The 20,209-nt window shown below is 30.4% G+C and overlaps 2 protein-coding genes across 2 annotated transcripts; one reads left to right on the top strand and one right to left on the bottom strand.

The window, feature by feature from the left end:
• Window positions 1–1,237: 1,237 nt before the first annotated feature.
• On the bottom strand, window positions 1,238–2,590 carry LOC111368414 (heavy metal-associated isoprenylated plant protein 29-like). The gene is made up of 3 exons (XM_022989638.1): window positions 2,506–2,590; window positions 2,115–2,190; window positions 1,238–2,022 (listed from the first exon to the last, which is right to left on the bottom strand). The coding sequence occupies exons 1-3, from the start codon at window positions 2,509–2,511 to the stop codon at window positions 1,574–1,576; spliced, it is 531 nt and encodes a 176-aa protein (XP_022845406.1). The 5' UTR covers window positions 2,512–2,590; the 3' UTR covers window positions 1,238–1,573.
• A 12,467-nt stretch (window positions 2,591–15,057) lies between these two features.
• LOC111368289 (peptide chain release factor PrfB3, chloroplastic-like) lies at window positions 15,058–16,683 on the top strand. The gene is made up of 5 exons (XM_022989526.1): window positions 15,058–15,074; window positions 15,786–15,809; window positions 15,960–16,161; window positions 16,349–16,540; window positions 16,597–16,683. Exons 1-5 carry the CDS (start codon window positions 15,058–15,060, stop codon window positions 16,681–16,683), a joined length of 522 nt encoding a protein of 173 aa, XP_022845294.1.
• The last annotated feature ends 3,526 nt before the right edge of the window (window positions 16,684–20,209 follow it).

Here is a 20,209-nt window from a genome sequence, read left to right as displayed (position 1 = left end):
GTTAGCTTCTTTTTCAGTCCAAGTATACTATGGATGTTATTGAGCGTACTCAACTTATTGATACTAAGACTATTGATACTCCTATTGAGTCCAACACTTGATATTCACCCTCTGATGGTGTGTTCTTGATCGATCTCACTTTGTATCGCACCATTATTTGATGTCTAGTTTATTTCACCATCATATGTCCCGATGTTGCTTATACTGTTCACATTGTTAGTCAATTTATTTTAGCTCCTACGACAGTTCACTGGGCCTTTGTTGTTCGTATTTTGTACTATCTTTATGGTACTTCATTTCAGAATCTTTTGTTTCTCTCAACCTCTCTTTAGTACTACGTGTCTACTCTGATGCTGATTGGGCCAGTAACCCTACTGATCGCAAGTTCACTATTGATTTTTGTATATTTTTAGGTGATTCCCTTATTTCTTGGAAGAATAAGAAGCAAATTGTTGTTTCTCGTTACTCTACTAAGGCAAAGTATCATGTTATGGCATCTACTACCATTGAGATTGTGTGGTTGCATTAGCTACTTGCAAAAATGAGTGTTTCTTCATTCTCTCCAACCCCTATGTATTGTGATAATAAAAGTACTATTCATCTCTCACAACTCAATATTTCATGAGTGCACGAAGGATAATGAGATTGACTGTCATGTGATTAGCTATCATTTGCAGACTAGCATCATTTCTCTACCATTTGTCTGTTCATCGTTCGATTTCGCTTCATGTTTGACAAACTCTTACTGCTTCTTACTGTAACATCGTGAGTTTGAGGGAGAATGTTAGCTATATATAATATGTTAGCCATATATAATATTATTGCATAATATTTAGTTTTCTTCTTTTATAGGTTTCCTTTTTGTTTACTTTTCTTGTAATATATGAACTTGTGTATTTTCATTAGAAACCTAGTTTTTTGTGACTCAATAAATTATTGTTTTATCTCTTTCTTCTTCTTCTGTTCTCTCTGAATTGATTCAAGGTAGTTCATAATTTTAACAAATGGAACAAAATATAAATTTTCGGTTTTCCTCATAATTTGAAATTCAGAGGTTTAATTGAGTTATTCTGGTCCATTGAACTTTTTTTGATGCTTAATTTCATGTTATTTTTATTGATTTTATAGGTAACTCAAATAGTGATGAAAGTCATATCAAATTATTAGTTTAATTAAAGGCTCACGTATGGATTCAATTTTTTAATTGTTTTGCTAGATTCATAATTTGGATGAAGACTATTGTAGAACAGATATTTTTAAGCAACAGTAATACGAGTTTTTTTCCTTGGACACCCGAGTTAAACAGGAAGACAGGTCCTGTCTTAGGCAAAACACAGACATGACAAGGTACAACGTGTGCCACACGTGCTTTATTTAGCCTTTTTTTCAGTAAAATGAAAAACTGCTGGGGACAGTGGCTGACAGCAACACTTTCTGTTCTGGGTGGTCGAATGGCTCGAATCTTTCCACACCAGGTTGAGCCCTTCGCACCTCCACACACATAAGACACTAGAAAGAGGGATAGAAAGGAAGCATAGTCTCTCAAAATCACCATTGTTTGAATACACAGACATCACATAATAGAACAGCCAGTGGCATTGTCGTCGCTAAACATTGAACTGGTCCGCTCATCAAAGACGGTAGAGGAAGGTGGCTGCTGATAGTAACCATGGCTGTGACCATTATATCCGTGCTTACGATAGTTGTACGTAGAGGGAGCCTTGGAATTCGAATAATAACTGGCTGGATTTGCATAGTAGTTATATCCGTGCTCATGATAGTTGTACGTAGAGGGAGAGTAACTGGTTGGACTTCCATAGTAGTAATTAGCTGGACTTTCACTTGTGTAATATTGATTGTAGTAGGATTGAGCATAACCATGATATTCTGGGTTGTACGGGTACGGCCATAGCTCCACCGTCCGTCCCGTCTTCCTTGCGGTTTTAAGTACCTTTTTTTGTTCAACCGACCCGGTTACCGTCACTTTTTGCATGTACATGTCTATGTCAACGTTATCCACTCCTGGTAAGTATGAAAAAAATTATCAAAATATTATTCACGATAATTTACTAATTTTTATTGAAAATACGAAATTAATGAACATATTGCCATACCATTCAATTTTTTGAGGGCTTTCTCTATGTTGTTTTTGCATCCAAGACAGTCCATGTGCACTCTCATCTCCACAATCTGCATGAACAACCAAACTTTTATGTATAATAGCATTATATATACACAATTGAGTAAGAAAAAGAACATAAACGGCTCGATATGCCAATACGAAACACTGAAAAGTAAACTTGAAACAAAATTTTGTCCAATCTAAAATACCAAACATATCATTAGAGCGAGATGGAAGAAAATACGAGAAAGAAGCAAACAGGGATTTTGGTTGAAACTGAAAAGATGCATAATCAATTAATCATAAAGGTATCAACAGGATTAATGCATGTGGTATACATATTTTCACACATTCATACCCAGAAAAGAGTTGAAGAAAAGTACCGTCATGGTTGAACTTTATAATTGAAATAACTTATGTGTGAGGAAGAGGATGACTGAACATTGTATTTATACACATAAATGGAAGACTTTAAACTTATAATTGGAGCCCAAGTATCTGACATAATCAAATATAATAATATTGGTATAATATATTGTTGAAGTAAACCCTAGCAGAAACTTCTCTGAAGATACAGTATTGCGGGGACATCTGTTTATTGACCAATTATTTCTTGACGCGTAGTAAAATTTCGTAAGCTATATGCTGATGGCTTGTGAATGAGCCATGCACGGCAACTTATAAGTAATTTTGTTTAAATGAGAGAGTTTTTTTAAAATGAATGATTTCTTTAATTGGTCAACTTTTTTCCTTTTCAAAATTGCATATATGGTTTGCTGGCGTTAGTCGTCAATATGAATAGCATTACTCCTAGTTCTAGTGATCAAATTGGAAATGGAGATTGAGAAAGTGTATTAATTTTAACAATTAAGTAAATGTTATTAAAAAGTAAACTACTTTTTTTGGTTCAAATAAGACAAAGTTAATGTTTAGAAACAAAATGTTTAACTTTTGGATGATTATGGAACAACGGAATGATGTTATTTATTACCCCTCACATTTCTCCATATTGAGATCACGTCTCCTCCTCCTCCTCTCTCTCTCTCATAAAAAAAGTGAATTGTCCAATCCTATTATTCCACATAAACTATCACATCACTGATGTTCCATCATTATAATAATAAATAGTTTCTTCACGTTTGGATATTTTTCAGTTAATCAAACATGCTTAGTGAAAATTAATTAAATTACGACTTAAAAAATTGACTAATAATATTTATAAATTATTAATAATTGATAACATTTTCACACGGAAATCAACCATGACTAAACACATTAACAAGCATTACAATAAGTTTCTCCAATAAATAAATCAATGTAACACGTCAAAAGTGATCGATCTAAACTCTTATTTGGTGGGGATTATAAACGAATTTTTAGCAGATATTTATAAAAGTTGATAAAATGTAGTCAAAATTAATTGTTGACTTTGACTTAGATTAAAATCAAAATTTTAATCAATACCAAATAAAGGCTAAGTAAGATTTAATATTTAAAATTTAATAGTCATACCATAAACTCTTAACTAATTAAAATTAATACAGATAGTTTTCAAAATTAAATAATATCAATAACCATAAAAGTATTGAAGAAAGTAAGGTATTGGGTAGTTGCCTGTAGAATAAACGGATCTTTGTTTCGTTGTAGCTTTGAAAATAAGAAACAACTTCTTAAATTTTCGCCAAGATCGACATAGGATTTATTCATACATCTGATTATAATTTGTTCCAATTTTAGTAGCAAGATTTCGTAAAGTTGATTAGATACAAATGAATAATATTAAACTCATGTTTAATTTAGTTAAAAGAAGAATATTTTTATTAGATTTTAATAAAAGTTGATAAAACGCGTGATTGAAAAATTGATAAAAATGATGGTTCCCATTAATTGCGTAATTAAAAATATTTTTTAATTTTTAATTTTTAATTTTTAATTTTGACTTAAATTTTTATTAATATTTTTTAGTTAAATCAAACAGGGTTAAGAAATATAAATAAGTTAAAATCTGTTTTATTCTCTTGTCTGTTCTGCACCCCAGTAAGCAAAATTCTTTAAATACTATGCAAGTTGTTGAAAATAGAATAAAATATCCAATTATGTTTGAAGATATTTAAGTAACTTTTATTTATTTTAACCTTAGCCTGAATTTTGATCATTGATGCATTTCCATGCTTGAAAAATTATTTGATTATGACTTAAAGAATTGACTTAATAATTACAAACTATTATCCTGTAGAGCTCCTTTTTATGAAAATTAAAATTAGCTTTTGAGAAAAGTTGATGAAATATGAGGTTGAAATGTATTGAGTCTCCTAAAATGTGTGAATAAAATTAATCGTTAACTTTGACTTAAATTAAAATTTAGATTTTAATTTTTAAAGACGGTAGCTAAAATTGGTAAAATAGTAACACTAAAAGTACTATATATAACTATACGCATTACTGAACATAATATCTTCTCCAATAATATATAATCTTTTTTCGTAAGCTATATGCTGATGGCTTGTGAATGAGCCATGCACGGCAACTTATAAGTAATTTTGTTTAAATGAGAGAGTTTTTTTAAAATGAATGATTTCTTTAATTGGTCAACTTTTTTCCTTTTCAAAATTGCATATATGGTTTGCTGGCGTTAGTCGTCAATATGAATAGCATTACTCCTAGTTCTAGTGATCAAATTGGAAATGGAGATTGAGAAAGTGTATTTTTCGTAAGCTATATGCTGATGGCTTGTGAATGAGCCATGCACGGCAACTTATAAGTAATTTTGTTTAAATGAGAGAGTTTTTTAAAATGAATGATTTCTTTAATTGGTCAACTTTTTTCCTTCTCAAAATTGCATATATGGTTTGCTGGCATTAGTCGTCAATATGAATAGCATTACTCCTAGTTCTAGTGATCAAATTGAAAATGGAGATTGAGAAAGTGTATCAATTTTAACAATTAAGTAAATGTTATTAAAAAGTAAACTACTTTTTTTGGTTCAAATAAGACAAAGTTAATGTTTAGAAACAAAATGTTTAACTTTTGGATGATTATGGAACAACGGAATGATGTTATTTATTACCCCTCACATTTCTCCATATTGAGATCACGTCTCCTCCTCCTCCTCTCTCTCTCTCATAAAAAAAGTGAATTGTCCAATCCTATTATTCCACATAAACTATCACATCACTGATGTTCCATCATTATAATAATAAATAGTTTCTTCACGTTTGGATATTTTTCAGTTAATCAAACATGCTTAGTGAAAATTAATTAAATTACGACTTAAAAAATTGACTAATAATATTTATAAATTATTAATAATTGATAACATTTTCACACGGAAATCAACCATGACTAAACACATTAACAAGCATTACAATAAGTTTCTCCAATAAATAAATCAATGTAACACGTCAAAAGTGATCGATCTAAACTCTTATTTGGTGGGGATTATAAACGAATTTTTAGCAGATATTTATAAAAGTTGATAAAATGTAGTCAAAATTAATTGTTGACTTTGACTTAGATTAAAATCAAAATTTTAATCAATACCAAATAAAGGCTAAGTAAGATTTAATATTTAAAATTTAATAGTCATACCATAAACTCTTAACTAATTAAAATTAATACAGATAGTTTTCAAAATTAAATAATATCAATAACCATAAAAGTATTGAAGAAAGTAAGGTATTGGGTAGTTGCCTGTAGAATAAACGGATCTTTGTTTCGTTGTAGCTTTGAAAATAAGAAACAACTTCTTAAATTTTCGCCAAGATCGACATAGGATTTATTCATACATCTGATTATAATTTGTTCCAATTTTAGTAGCAAGATTTCGTAAAGTTGATTAGATACAAATGAATAATATTAAACTCATGTTTAATTTAGTTAAAAGAAGAATATTTTTATTAGATTTTAATAAAAGTTGATAAAATGTGTGATTGAAAAATTGATAAAAATGATGGTTCCCATTAATTGCGTAATTAAAAATATTTTTTAATTTTTAATTTTTAATTTTTAATTTTGACTTAAATTTTTATTAATATTTTTTAGTTAAATCAAACAGGGTTAAGAAATATAAATAAGTTAAAATCTGTTTTATTCTCTTGTCTGTTCTGCACCCCAGTAAGCAAAATTCTTTAAATACTATGCAAGTTGTTGAAAATAGAATAAAATATCCAATTATGTTTGAAGATATTTAAGTAACTTTTATTTATTTTAACCTTAGCCTGAATTTTGATCATTGATGCATTTCCATGCTTGAAAAATTATTTGATTATGACTTAAAGAATTGACTTAATAATTACAAACTATTATCCTGTAGAGCTCCTTTTTTATGAAGATTAAAATTAGATTTTGAGAAAAGTTGATGAAATATGAGGTTGAAATGTATTGAGTCTCCTAAAATGTGTGAATAAAATTAATCGTTAACTTTGACTTAAATTAAAATTTAGATTTTAATTTTTAAAGACGGTAGCTAAAATTGGTAAAATAGTAACACTAAAAGTACTATATATAACTATACGCATTACTGAACATAATATCTTCTCCAATAATATATAATCTTTGATCGATCATGATTATGACCCAAAAAAAATATCAAATTATCTAGATTTACTCTGATAATCTATTTTATTAGTGAAATTGTTGGATAGACAGTGTAATTTACACTAAGATTTAGTATTGAGGTTCTGTTTAGCATAATCGACCTTACATGACTTCACCTAAAAGCTTTTTTATCGAATGAGTTCTTTTAAAAATTAATTTTTAAATTTGTGATAGCTTTCTTATAAAGTTCAAGAACTCGAAACAAAAGCAGTTTGTCGTGTCTTTGAGGAAACTAAGAGCACTATGAAATTCTTAAATCTTTGCTAAACTTTCGGACGCAAGATTTGTTTATAGAAGTGAAAATAATTTGGTCCCACTTTAGGTATATTATCTATATGATCTCATACAGTGACGTATACGTACGTGAATACATTATGAAATAGTCAAAATAAAATAAAATAATTACACTTGGTATAAAATTAATAAATGGAGATGGTGCTGTGACGAACAAATTCTTTAAACAATTTTAACAATTAAGTAAATGTTATTAAAAAGTAAACTACTTTTTTTGGTTCAAATAAGACAAAGTTAATGTTTAGAAACAAAATGTTTAACTTTTGGATGATTATGGAACAACGGAATGATGTTATTTATTACCCCTCACATTTCTCCATATTGAGATCACGTCTCCTCCTCCTCCTCTCTCTCTCTCATAAAAAAAGTGAATTGTCCAATCCTATTATTCCACATAAACTATCACATCACTGATGTTCCATCATTATAATAATAAATAGTTTCTTCACGTTTGGATATTTTTCAGTTAATCAAACATGCTTAGTGAAAATTAATTAAATTACGACTTAAAAAATTGACTAATAATATTTATAAATTATTAATAATTGATAACATTTTCACACGGAAATCAACCATGACTAAACACATTAACAAGCATTACAATAAGTTTCTCCAATAAATAAATCAATGTAACACGTCAAAAGTGATCGATCTAAACTCTTATTTGGTGGGGATTATAAACGAATTTTTAGCAGATATTTATAAAAGTTGATAAAATGTAGTCAAAATTAATTGTTGACTTTGACTTAGATTAAAATCAAAATTTTAATCAATACCAAATAAAGGCTAAGTAAGATTTAATATTTAAAATTTAATAGTCATACCATAAACTCTTAACTAATTAAAATTAATACAGATAGTTTTCAAAATTAAATAATATCAATAACCATAAAAGTATTGAAGAAAGTAAGGTATTGGGTAGTTGCCTGTAGAATAAACGGATCTTTGTTTCGTTGTAGCTTTGAAAATAAGAAACAACTTCTTAAATTTTCGCCAAGATCGACATAGGATTTATTCATACATCTGATTATAATTTGTTCCAATTTTAGTAGCAAGATTTCGTAAAGTTGATTAGATACAAATGAATAATATTAAACTCATGTTTAATTTAGTTAAAAGAAGAATATTTTTATTAGATTTTAATAAAAGTTGATAAAACGCGTGATTGAAAAATTGATAAAAATGATGGTTCCCATTAATTGCGTAATTAAAAATATTTTTTAATTTTTAATTTTGACTTAAATTTTTATTAATATTTTTTAGTTAAATCAAACAGGGTTAAGAAATATAAATAAGTTAAAATCTGTTTTATTCTCTTGTCTGTTCTGCACCCCAGTAAGCAAAATTCTTTAAATACTATGCAAGTTGTTGAAAATAGAATAAAATATCCAATTATGTTTGAAGATATTTAAGTAACTTTTATTTATTTTAACCTTAGCCTGAATTTTGATCATTGATGCATTTCCATGCTTGAAAAATTATTTGATTATGACTTAAAGAATTGACTTAATAATTACAAACTATTATCCTGTAGAGCTCCTTTTTTATGAAGATTAAAATTAGATTTTGAGAAAAGTTGATGAAATATGAGGTTGAAATGTATTGAGTCTCCTAAAATGTGTGAATAAAATTAATCGTTAACTTTGACTTAAATTAAAATTTAGATTTTAATTTTTAAAGACGGTAGCTAAAATTGGTAAAATAGTAACACTAAAAGTACTATATATAACTATACGCATTACTGAACATAATATCTTCTCCAATAATATATAATCTTCGATCGATCATGATTATGACCCAAAAAAAATATCAAATTATCTAGATTTACTCTGATAATCTATTTTATTAGTGAAATTGTTGGATAGACAGTGTAATTTACACTAAGATTTAGTATTGAGGTTCTGTTTAGCATAATCGACCTTACATGACTTCACCTAAAAGCTTTTTTATCGAATGAGTTCTTTTAAAAATTAATTTTTAAATTTGTGATAGCTTTCTTATAAAGTTCAAGAACTCGAAACAAAAGCAGTTTGTCGTGTCTTTGAGGAAACTAAGAGCACTATGAAATTCTTAAATCTTTGCTAAACTTTCGGACGCAAGATTTGTTTATAGAAGTGAAAATAATTTGGTCCCACTTTAGGTATATTATCTATATGATCTCATACAGTGACGTATACGTACGTGAATACATTATGAAATAGTCAAAATAAAATAAAATAATTACACTTGGTATAAAATTAATAAATGGAGATGGTGCTGTGACGAACAAATTCCTTAAATACTAAGCAAGTCGTTGAGACTTGAGCGCGTACCGTGTACGTGTATTCAATGAAGAAAATGAATGGAAATATCAAGGAAATTTAAGAAAGTATTGCGATGGAGAAAGGCCTTGGATTTTATTGCCAAGATAGGAGGATGAAATGATCAACTTATGTATAATAATCATTCTCCATTTATCAAGGGGACATCGTTGAAGAACAAATTCTCAATATAATTTTTTTGTAGATAATGTTAAAACTTTTAGTCGGGTCTGATTCAACTCAAAACTAATAAAAATTTAAGTCAATATCAACAATTAATTTTAATTATATATATGATGAGACTGACAATTTTTTTCAACTTTTTTAATCAGACATTTCATTAATTTTATGAAAATTTACCTAAAAATTTATTTTTTAGCAAAATTAGACAAGGGCTTAATATTACATGTGTTGGTTATATTATTCATTTTTTTTTCCCTCTAGCCACAATTATCTATTTTCTCTTCGTATTATCTAGACATATATATATTTTTTTAACATAATTCATTTTCAATCTTTTAATTACGTTGCAAAACTCATCATACAATTAAATGACAAATTTCCTTACAAATAAGCAATTTCTTTTCTAACAAACATGCACTCACTTTTCAAATTGGCTCACTAGAAAATAAAAAGAAATTTTTTGTAAGAAACTTTTATCAACAGGATTGTTCTCCTGCAACAATGTGCCACATCAGCAGGGTCTCTGGTTGTTTTCCCCCCTACACACGCCCCACACGTTAAACTTTTTATCCACCCAGGCCCTTTTTACCCACTCCACACCCGCCTTCATCACACAGCCTTTATATATAAATGGTTGTTTATTTATTTATTTTTCATTTTGTCTCAATTTTCGATGTCATTATGAAATGTCAAATGAAATCGAAATATTATTAACGATGAGCGAAATATTATATTTTTAATACCATTTCGAAATGCTCATAGCCTAATTCCTTGCATTGTTAACGACAAGCGAAACAGTCAATCCTAACAAAAGTTATGATACGTCAAATAGGCCTTTACAAACTAGTAAATTTTGATAACATTCTAGCTTTAAAATTTTGCTTGTGATAGTATGCTAACCAAATTCATAAATCGTTTATGTCATCTTGAAATTCGTTTCGAGAGCTATGTTGTAAACATATCGAATGATCCAAACAAAATCGTTTGAACATTGAAAATAATTTAATTAGCTTCTCAAAAAGAGATGCATAACTTGTTTTTTCTTTACAATTTGTCAATTATTTCATTAATGTTTATTATTTTTGCTCGATAAATTTCTTAATATAATTTACATCATTTTTTAAAAATATTTTTACATGTGATATGACATAAAAAAAATTTCGAATCTTTATACAAAATATAATAAATTAAGATTAAACAAGGTTCAAATTTGAAATATTTTTTTCCTTTTAAATCCATGTTTTGAAAAATGAAAGAACAAATTAATTAAAAAAAAACATTGAATAAGTTTCAAGTTTGAATTATTATTATTTATTTCCTTTTTAATCCACATTTTAGCCGCTCTTGGGTTTTCTTGGCTTTTCTCGGTGCAATTTTTCAGCCTTGCCCTTACTGTGATATAGACATATTTTGCTGTTTTTCGCCACTAAACCTCGGGATACTTGACTTCCAAATTCAATGATCTCGTACAAGCTCTTTAGCTGCAAAAGTTTGTTATTTGAAGTACGTTTTAGAAACGAAAAACCTTTGGATAGTAGCAATTGTGTATGGAAAGACATGATCACATGCTCCATAGTTGTGTTCAAATAGGGACCATTTACAGTGGGTCACGTGCCCCCACAATAGATTTGAAAATTCAATATTTTGCCCAAAATTTTTTCAAGATTTTCATAAAGGTCCTTGAAGTTTTTAATTTTTGCCCCTACAATCAAAATTTTGTATAATTTGCCCCCACAAATCTTGTCATCTAGCTCCGCCCTTGTGTACAAATGATCAGTTTGAAAAATGTATCAAAAGACCATCAGGTGGCTTGTAAGTGAAGCTTGAGAAAAATATCCATACCAAAGCAAAAGAACTCTCTTTGGTGCCTCCTTTCTATTGGCCACAAATATTAACAAACCTCTGAAGACAATTCTGAAACTTTAAAGGCATCTTTCCAGGCCTATGTGTCGAACTATTGCATTGGCTACAAATCGAGTTGCATCAATTGATAAAACTTTAACAAAGTTTATCAAACCAACCTAATAAAAGAAAGCTTTAAGATAACATAATTAATTAAGAGTAGCATATAGATTGTAGTAAAGCAGTTTGTGTTCCTTATAACTTTCTGTATAGAGCAAAGGTTATACTCTTGTATATTTAGCCTTGTTGGTATTCTAATTGTATTTTAGATTAAACCGTAGAGAAAATGTAAAGATGATAATGTAGAACAAGTATTGAGAAAGAAATGAAATAAGTCATTTTAGTTAAATCCCTTGCTTGCAAATCCTTTTATGAAGTCTCAGTAGAAACCAAAGGTCGGTGTTTGATCGAAATGTTTGAATTAGCATTTGCTCGAAGAATTGTCTTTTACTTGTATTTTAGGTGCGCTGGTTGCTTCAATAGAGATGTAAAAGTTAGTTGATCTATGAAGGCATGAGTTGCCCGACGTAGGCTAAATTTGGGGTTTGCGTGGACATCATTTAGAGATCCGATCAGAATATGGCGAGGCGAATATTAAACATTTCATTTCGAATAACGTATCATATTTGGTAGAAATGATGAAAACATCTTGACCCTATAAAGACTCGTTTTGATACGACTCCATCGAGTTCCCTTGACCAAGTCATTGCTCATGTCTTTGGCTCATAAGATCATGAAGAAAGGAAAATATTATGACCATTTTGGTTAACCCATGTGATAAGTGTATTATAGACACTTATTTGGGCCTTTAAGTTAGAGTATTTATCATTTATTTTGTTAAATTATAGCTTAATTCTATGTGAATTGTGTTTGTTAGGTATAAATCAACATAAATGGCGAAATTGAAAAAATGATATAAAGCTCAATTGCAAGAGATCCAAAGTTCAGGGACTAAAGTGAAAACATTCAAAAGTTTTTTCGGAACTCATGATGAAGATTCAAGAATGTTAAGGGTCAATTGGATGAAGAAAAAAGTCAAAGGAAAGAAATATAATCAAAGTATTATCACATCAATTTTCCAACAAAAAAGTTCAGATTTTCGGCATTAAATTGAGACTCATTTTTGGCACATAAAACGTTCGAAATGAAAAGTGATATTTAAATAAGATTGTAGCCCTTTAAGTTATCTTTCTATTGCACTTTGAATCAACTCAATCGGATATCAGGAGAGAAAAGTTATGATAAAAGTATAGAAGACTACTTGAGACAAAAGGAGGTGCGTACCTAGGCCTGTAGATGAGGCACGAGCCTCCCCCTCTTTTAAGACCGACTGAAGCCACAAAATTCACAGAGACGCATTTCCTAATTAAGCTTAGGTGTGTGTCCCAAGGTAAAACGGAAAAATATATATATTTTTTTCTTTTCTTATTTCGGTATCTTTTAGGATGGAAGTTTTTAGTGTCCTATATATCAAGAGGCTGTCCAGAACAAAAGATAACCTAGTTTTCAACATAAAATAGTAAAAAAAATTAAAAAATTAGAGATTTTTACATTCATGGAGTGGAATTGCATTATTTGGGGTTGAGTTTCAAGTGAGGAATTGAAGTTTCATGTTCTTCACAAGTTTCATAGTTTTAGGTGATGTTTCTCTTTCTTTTGAATAATTTTCATATAACAATGGTAGACTAAATCTTTTATGTATTGAATGGATGAAACCTTCGATTTGCAGTTTTTAATTCAAGATTTATTATTTTTTTATTTAATTCTTGTGTTCTTGATTAAATATGCACGAATCTTGTTTTGTTTGAATGTTTTGTCGTCATTTAGACAACTAGTTATTTATTTGTAGTATTGGGAGACTTACAATAAGTAAAACACTGCATATTTAACACACTAGTAATGGATATTAGGAATAATATTTATAACGTGTATAATTTTATGAAATAATCCTGCTACTGAATGCGTGCTTTGCATATGAATTCGAACTAGGAATATGATTGGATTGCGTTAAGCATAGATTTAGTATATCTTAAAAGAGAATATTAGATATTAACGTATTATTGACTATCAAGAACACATTAATCAAGTTGCTTATATATGTCGAGAATTGGAATTAGACATTAATAGGTGAATTCTGAAATCCAATACATGCATCTCATTTTTGGATAAAAATCGATCTTTTATTGCTTTCATAGTTTAAATTAGAATAATAATAAAAACAAATCTCTTTTGTGCTACATTAAATCAAATTTGATTATAACTAGTAAACTACAATAACAATTATTCATCGTCGGATGATACTTTTAACTCTCTAAATCTATCGCTTGTCAACGACCATGTACGCTTGCGTGTTTTATCTGAAGACCACGCTTCAATTTTCAACAGCCCATCTTTCTTTATAATATATATTCTTTGCTATTGACGTTAACAACACGAGTTCATGCATTTGTTATACTTATAAAGCCCTTGGCGAACTCTAGGTCGACAAGAATGGTGTTTTTAGGTTCGATATTGACGTTAATAGTCATAATTCAGTGGCATTCGAGATATTGGATAGATTGAGAATTACTTGGAATGTGTTTTTGAAGGGTTTTGGGAGTATGTTCACCATGATGGATTGTAGGGTGGTTTGCAAAGGAGTTGTTGCTATCAGGGTGTTACTCGAGTGGTGGCACTAGTGGACTGGTGGCAGACTTGATGTTGGGCTTGAGGTTAAGTGGTGGTGGAGAAAATGAGTATAGGGTGTTGAGTATAGTGAGTTGGAGATATGTTTGGGTAGATGATGTCCTTAGGTATTTTTAGCATCTTCTTTTGCCCTAATAATGTACTTTTTTAACATTTATGGACAATATGATATGTGATATTTAAATTTTATTTGTTTAATAGCACTTAGACAAGGTCGTCGCTAAGAGAATATTTATGCATGACAGAGCAATAACTTTTGTGCTAGCTTGACATTTGGGGTGTCCCAAGTTTTTTTCTAACTACTTGTTGGACATGTTTAGTTATGATAGTCTAAAAATATTTGATATCGATTTACTTTGCTAAAATCATTAATTCTTTCAATTTAATCTACTTCCACTTCAATGCCATGTTAAATGGAATATATTAAGTCTTAAAAAAAAATTAAAAAATATAATAAGTTTTAATTGATCATTTAAATTAAATTATCGAATATTGGTAATAGTATCAGCAAAAGAACGTTCTGCCGTGCTTCCAGACATGGTTCAACTCTACATATTCTTGTATAGTCAAAGGGGGTCAATTTTTTTATTTAAAAAAATTCATATAATTTAATTCATAACAATTTTCGCATTGAATCCACAATACTAGTATTTTTTAGTTAAAAATCTTTGGGAAATATTCACACTTGGGTAGATTTTGGTGCCCATATTGTGCATGCCTCACCTTATGAATAAGCAATTTCTTTCTACCAAATATGCTCTCACTTTTTAAAATTGGCTTCACTAGAAAATAGAAAGAAAATTTTCGGAACTTGTAAGAAGTTTTTATCAATAGTCCTTTTATGAACTTTCCATTTTTTTCTTTTTCCAGCGCTGCTCACACTTTTCTTCATCCCCTGAAGTCCAAAGAATTACAAGAAATAATTGATAAGCCGCATTTTTCTGGCGACCGGAAATTTTCAGAAGGCGGCTAAAAATGGCGACAGAATCTTGGTATGTACAGCCTTCTATTGCTGGTTCTTCGACTTCTCAATTAAATTATATATTTGGCCGACCTAAGGCAAAAAGTTTTATTGGTTGATACAAAGTCTCTTACCCCTTCTCTTGAAAATTGAATAAATTATTGGGAAGATATGCACCCTAAAAATTTGCACAAATTGATGAGTCTTCAAGAATACGTGAAAACACTTTATGCATGTTTATGACATTAATAACATATCTTATTTATATTGTTTACATGCCACCGGTATTCCTTTTCTTGGTTTAGTTAGATATATACCACAACAACAATAATTTGGATTGACTTGACCTATAGAGAACAATAAAAAACTATGCTTCTATACTTATTTTAGCCTCAGTTTCTCTGCATTTTCTTCTATTTTGCCTTTCCTTTATTGGATGTTTACCTTCAAGATGAATTGTTTATGAGGTAGTACATTATTTAGAAAATCGTTAATTCTGAGTTTGTGGCATTTTACATGTTTATCAAGAAAAAAGGCCTTGTAAATCAAGGAAAAATATTCTCCTCAACAAAGTTATGATTTAAATTTTGAGTAGTTATTTAAGCAGTGTTATGTTTCCTATAGATATATGTAGCTTCATATCAAACATAGTACTCGTGTCAATTGTTTATGGATCATGTACACTAGCAAATTTAACTTCAGATTGCTGAAATAAGGATCAATTGTTCTCTATCAATTCTAGGAACAAGGAAAAAGAAGTCTTAAGGCATGTTAATCATTAGGTTATTTCCTTGCAAGATTTTCAGATTTGCATTTCAAGGGTCATATGTGTATAATATATGCATATGATAGTCTAGTACTTGCCACTTGGATTGGTTGTAATGGTTTGGTTTAATATAGGTATGTTTTCTTTAAGAAAAAGGATAGAAGATTCAATTCTCCGTGCAGAGATGTTAGCACCACCATCCTTGGAACATGAAGAAGCAAGACATGTCAAGCAACAAAAAATTATTCGTGATCATGACTCGTGGGATGACCTCGGGAAATTGAATAAAATCCTCATCAAGCTAGACGAGAGTGCCAAGGTGGTTGATGCCCTTAATGACCTCAAATATAAGGTAGTATGCTTATCGTGCAAGTATTTGTATGTCTATTTGGATACAATTGTCAACCAGAAGACTTGAAAAAAGTGTGTGTGTTAGTGTAAATTTGCTCATTTGTTTGTAATATACTAAGTTATTTAAGGTTATAAGATGATAGTGAAGGGGGCTCAATATTTTGAGAAGTTGTAAATCTCTATTGCAGTCTGCGGAAGCTAAACTGATTACAGAGCTGGATACTGTAAATTATGAGCTTTTCAAGCAGGCATATTTTGCATTTGTAGATTTAAACAAGTTTTGGGATAAGTATGAGATGTCCAAGTTTCTTAAAAAAACATATGAGATGGAGGGAGCATGTCTCATAATTGAATCTAGACATGGAGACATTTACTCGGAAGTTTGACATTTGATACTTTATGCTTTTCCCTAGAGTCACTGCTCTTTATTAAATAGAATGCCCTTTATAACTCATTAGTGAGTAGGGATGATAATTGGGCTCGTCGGCTTGATCGGAAAAAACCCCGAGCCGGCTTGACTTAGTGCGTCCGAGCCCCATTTCTGGTAGTTGGCTTGAGCCGGACCAGCCCATAAAAAAATCAGAAAGGGAAAATTTGCTAAAATAGCTGCCTTAAGAGAGAAATTAAAAAAAAATTCAGAAAATCGAGCCAAGCCGAAAGTTCGGGTCGAGCCTTAATCTTTTGGCCGAGAATTTGCTCGGCTAGGCTTGGGCAAAAAAAACTTGCTGTAAAAAACCCCAAGTCGGGAATTTCGGCTCGGTTTGGCTCGTTGATATTCCTATCAGTGAGGGATAATTTAACTTCACAAAATATATTTATTATTCTATAATCTGCTTTTAACCTTGACTCTCTAAAATTTTACTTTGAAGCCATAAGCTATTGTTTTAAACAAAAATCAATTTTTTTTGTCAATTAACATAGGTTTGAAAAGGTTCAAGATTAAAACTGTCCATGAGCATTACCTAGAGAGTTTCTATTACATGCCAATAACTTGGTTGAATCCTTTCTTTGAGTTTTCTTGCATGGTCAATGTGATTGTCTATAATTCATTCTTGTTAATCATAATTCCTTTTATCTTCTTTTCGGCTCTGGCTTTATGTCTTTATCAATTATTTTGGTCGTTCTGCTAACGAATAGTTACAACTTTGTCAAATTGGTAACTAATTCTACATACCTAATTGCTTTTTCATTGGATAAACTTGTTTCGATGTGCTATGATGTGATCCACTTTTTTTTCCGCATTATTCATATATTCATTGTATGAAAAAGTTTGAAACATGCCCCTAAACCTCAGTAGACTTTTAGTATAGTTGGCTACATGGATTAGCTTCTTCCTCTCGAGACTCACGAGGACCATTTCCTCTATTAATGTACAAAAGCATTCGAGTTACTTAACATTTTGGGACAGTGTGGTCTTGGAACATCCCGAAATTTTCTAGTAACTTTTTTTTAATATTTTATACAGTATTTAAAAATTCTAGGAAATTAATTGAAGGATAGAATAAATATTATTAAGAATTGTAATTAAAATAGTATTATGGGGATTGAAAGTACAATTTCATAATTGTATATTTGCCCAAGGATTTAAAAGTGTAATTTTATAAACAAAGGAATAATTGCATATTTATCCAAGGTCTAAAAGTACAATTTTATAAACCAATCAAATATTAGCACATTACCCAAGGGGTTAAAAGTGCAATTTGATAAATTGCACAATTAACCCCTAGGATCAACTCTAAATATGGGATGCTTGTTAAATGAGACATGCGACCTATCCCTTTTATTTCTTAAGATATTGATCAAGGAAGTCACGAAAAGGTAAATATTGATGTTTTTCAACTACAGTTCAAGATACATTAATATGTGTATTATGTGTTTATATGTGGTTGTCTCTTTTTCCTACGTGATATGGTAGTTAAAAAAAAAAAAAAAGGTTAAACCCTAACCTTAAGGGTCCCCCACCAACCCTGCCCTGGAGTATCGTGAGGGAGGTAAATCGCAGGTTATGCCTCCAAGGGTACAGGGTGGAAGGCTGCTTGTCTACTTGCACTTACCCAAGAGCCAAATCCATATTTCAGGATTCGAACCCTTGACACAGCAGCCTCAAGCAAAGCTGAATTTCTTCACCCTCCCCTTTTACTACTTGGAGATGTGCATTGAGTTTATTTGAAAAACGTAGGGATAATTACATTTTCAAGATCATGCATACTTTTGTTGTCATGCCGATTGGATTGCAGTTGAAAATTTTGAATGTGAATCCCATTTTAGATATATCGTACTAATGTGTCCAAATAACTATATCGCTTTGAGGCTCCTGGTGGTTATTAATGGTAGCCAAGGATAGGTTGTTTGGAGTTCGAAACCTGTATATAGGCAATGTCAGGAAGTCCCTTGGTGGCCTTGGGACTATGGATAAGCACATTGAGCATTGTATATATGTAGGCCAGACTTTCAATTTGTATGTATGATATATTGATGTGGCATCTTGAGTCTCGATGGGCAATGATAGATGCGTTGATATTGGTTTGAGCACAAGAAAAGACCAAATTATTTTGAGCTCATACAGTATACTATAATAAGGATTTGGGCCCATGTATGCTTGATATGCATTATCATATTTACTGCTCTATGGTTCATGTTTTGTATTTTGTATTGTAGATGCTACTGCGAGAAACATAAATTATCAGAACCACCAAACATGTCGAAATTACTGAGGACCTCACGGCTATACATGTTATATATAGGCGTACTCACTATACGCATTTTTATACGGTTGTTGATGCAGAAAAATGGATTGAAACTTTTGAAGACGGTGAAGATTTCGTGATGGTAATGATTGACATTTATGATCTAGTTACTTGTCGTCATGTAAATACTATGATGTACGTGGAATAGACAGCAAGGTAGCATTATGTAAAATAGGAAAAATGGTACCCAGTAAAAGAGGGTAGTGAAAATGAAAAGATTTTGACAGACTTTGATGTACCGCTATATCAGCTTGCTGTAGAGTAGATTTAGAGAAAACTTTTTAAAAAAAAAAAAAAAAAAAATCTGCAAGTTTTTCTTTTGACCAAAATTTTTGGATAGTCATATGACTAACTTGTTATAAGATGTATTTTACAACACAAATTCTCTTTTGGTATGATATAAATTTGGCAATTCTTTTAACTTTTGATATTATTAATTTGATTTCCTTGATATGTTTTGATTTTGATGTGAAATGCTTACTTGAGTTAAATATAAATTGTTAAATCCTAGTATGATTCTGAATTAAGGATAAAAATAATTAATTAAATTAAGGGTAGAGCGTCACAATTCTTTTATCTCATTAGCGGAAGGTTTGTACTTTATTTTTTAACAATGACTGGGTCTTCTCCATTATGATCTTGATGTAAATTTTATTCTGACATGGGCAGGACAACTTACTCGAACGTTTAGACCTAATAAACTTTTCGTAATTTTTTAACAATGTTCCGCTTTTACTTACTGGCAAACCATGCACTTTTCTACGAATAGACCAATTTCACTTTTCATATTACGCCACAAGCATATGTTTTGGAGGTGTTTATACATTTTTGTTCCCCAAGGATGTGTTGCATATGGAGACAAAGTGAGCTTCTTCAAATATTTCCTTTTGTATCTTCTCATTCTTCCGTGCATGTAATATTCCTTTAAGCCCATGCCAACTTTTTGTTTAATCTTTTGTAAAAATGGACTACTATCTTGGGTTTTCTTAATTTGGTCTCAAACAATAGGTTGAACTATAAGGGTAGCAATTTGTGCGTCAATATCTGTTGGAGGTAAGATCGCCTCAAGTCATAAATGATCTATATCTCTGATTAATGATTTTTGTATAGTGGGTAAATCTGTCGAACGTCCTAGTATTTTCCTACTTAATGCATCAACAACTACATTAACCTAGATGATAATGAATGATACAATCATAATCTTTCGCCAATTCTAGCAATCTGCATTGTCTCATGTTCAATTCCTTCCGAGTGAAGAAGTACTTTAGGCTCTTGTGATCCGTATAAGTATCACATTTAGCT

This window comes from Olea europaea, chromosome 19, assembly GCF_002742605.1.
Source record: "Olea europaea var. sylvestris chromosome 19, O_europaea_v1, whole genome shotgun sequence".
NCBI classification, from domain to species: domain Eukaryota; kingdom Viridiplantae; phylum Streptophyta; class Magnoliopsida; order Lamiales; family Oleaceae; genus Olea; species Olea europaea.
This window is presented reverse-complemented; position numbering and strand designations above follow the sequence as displayed.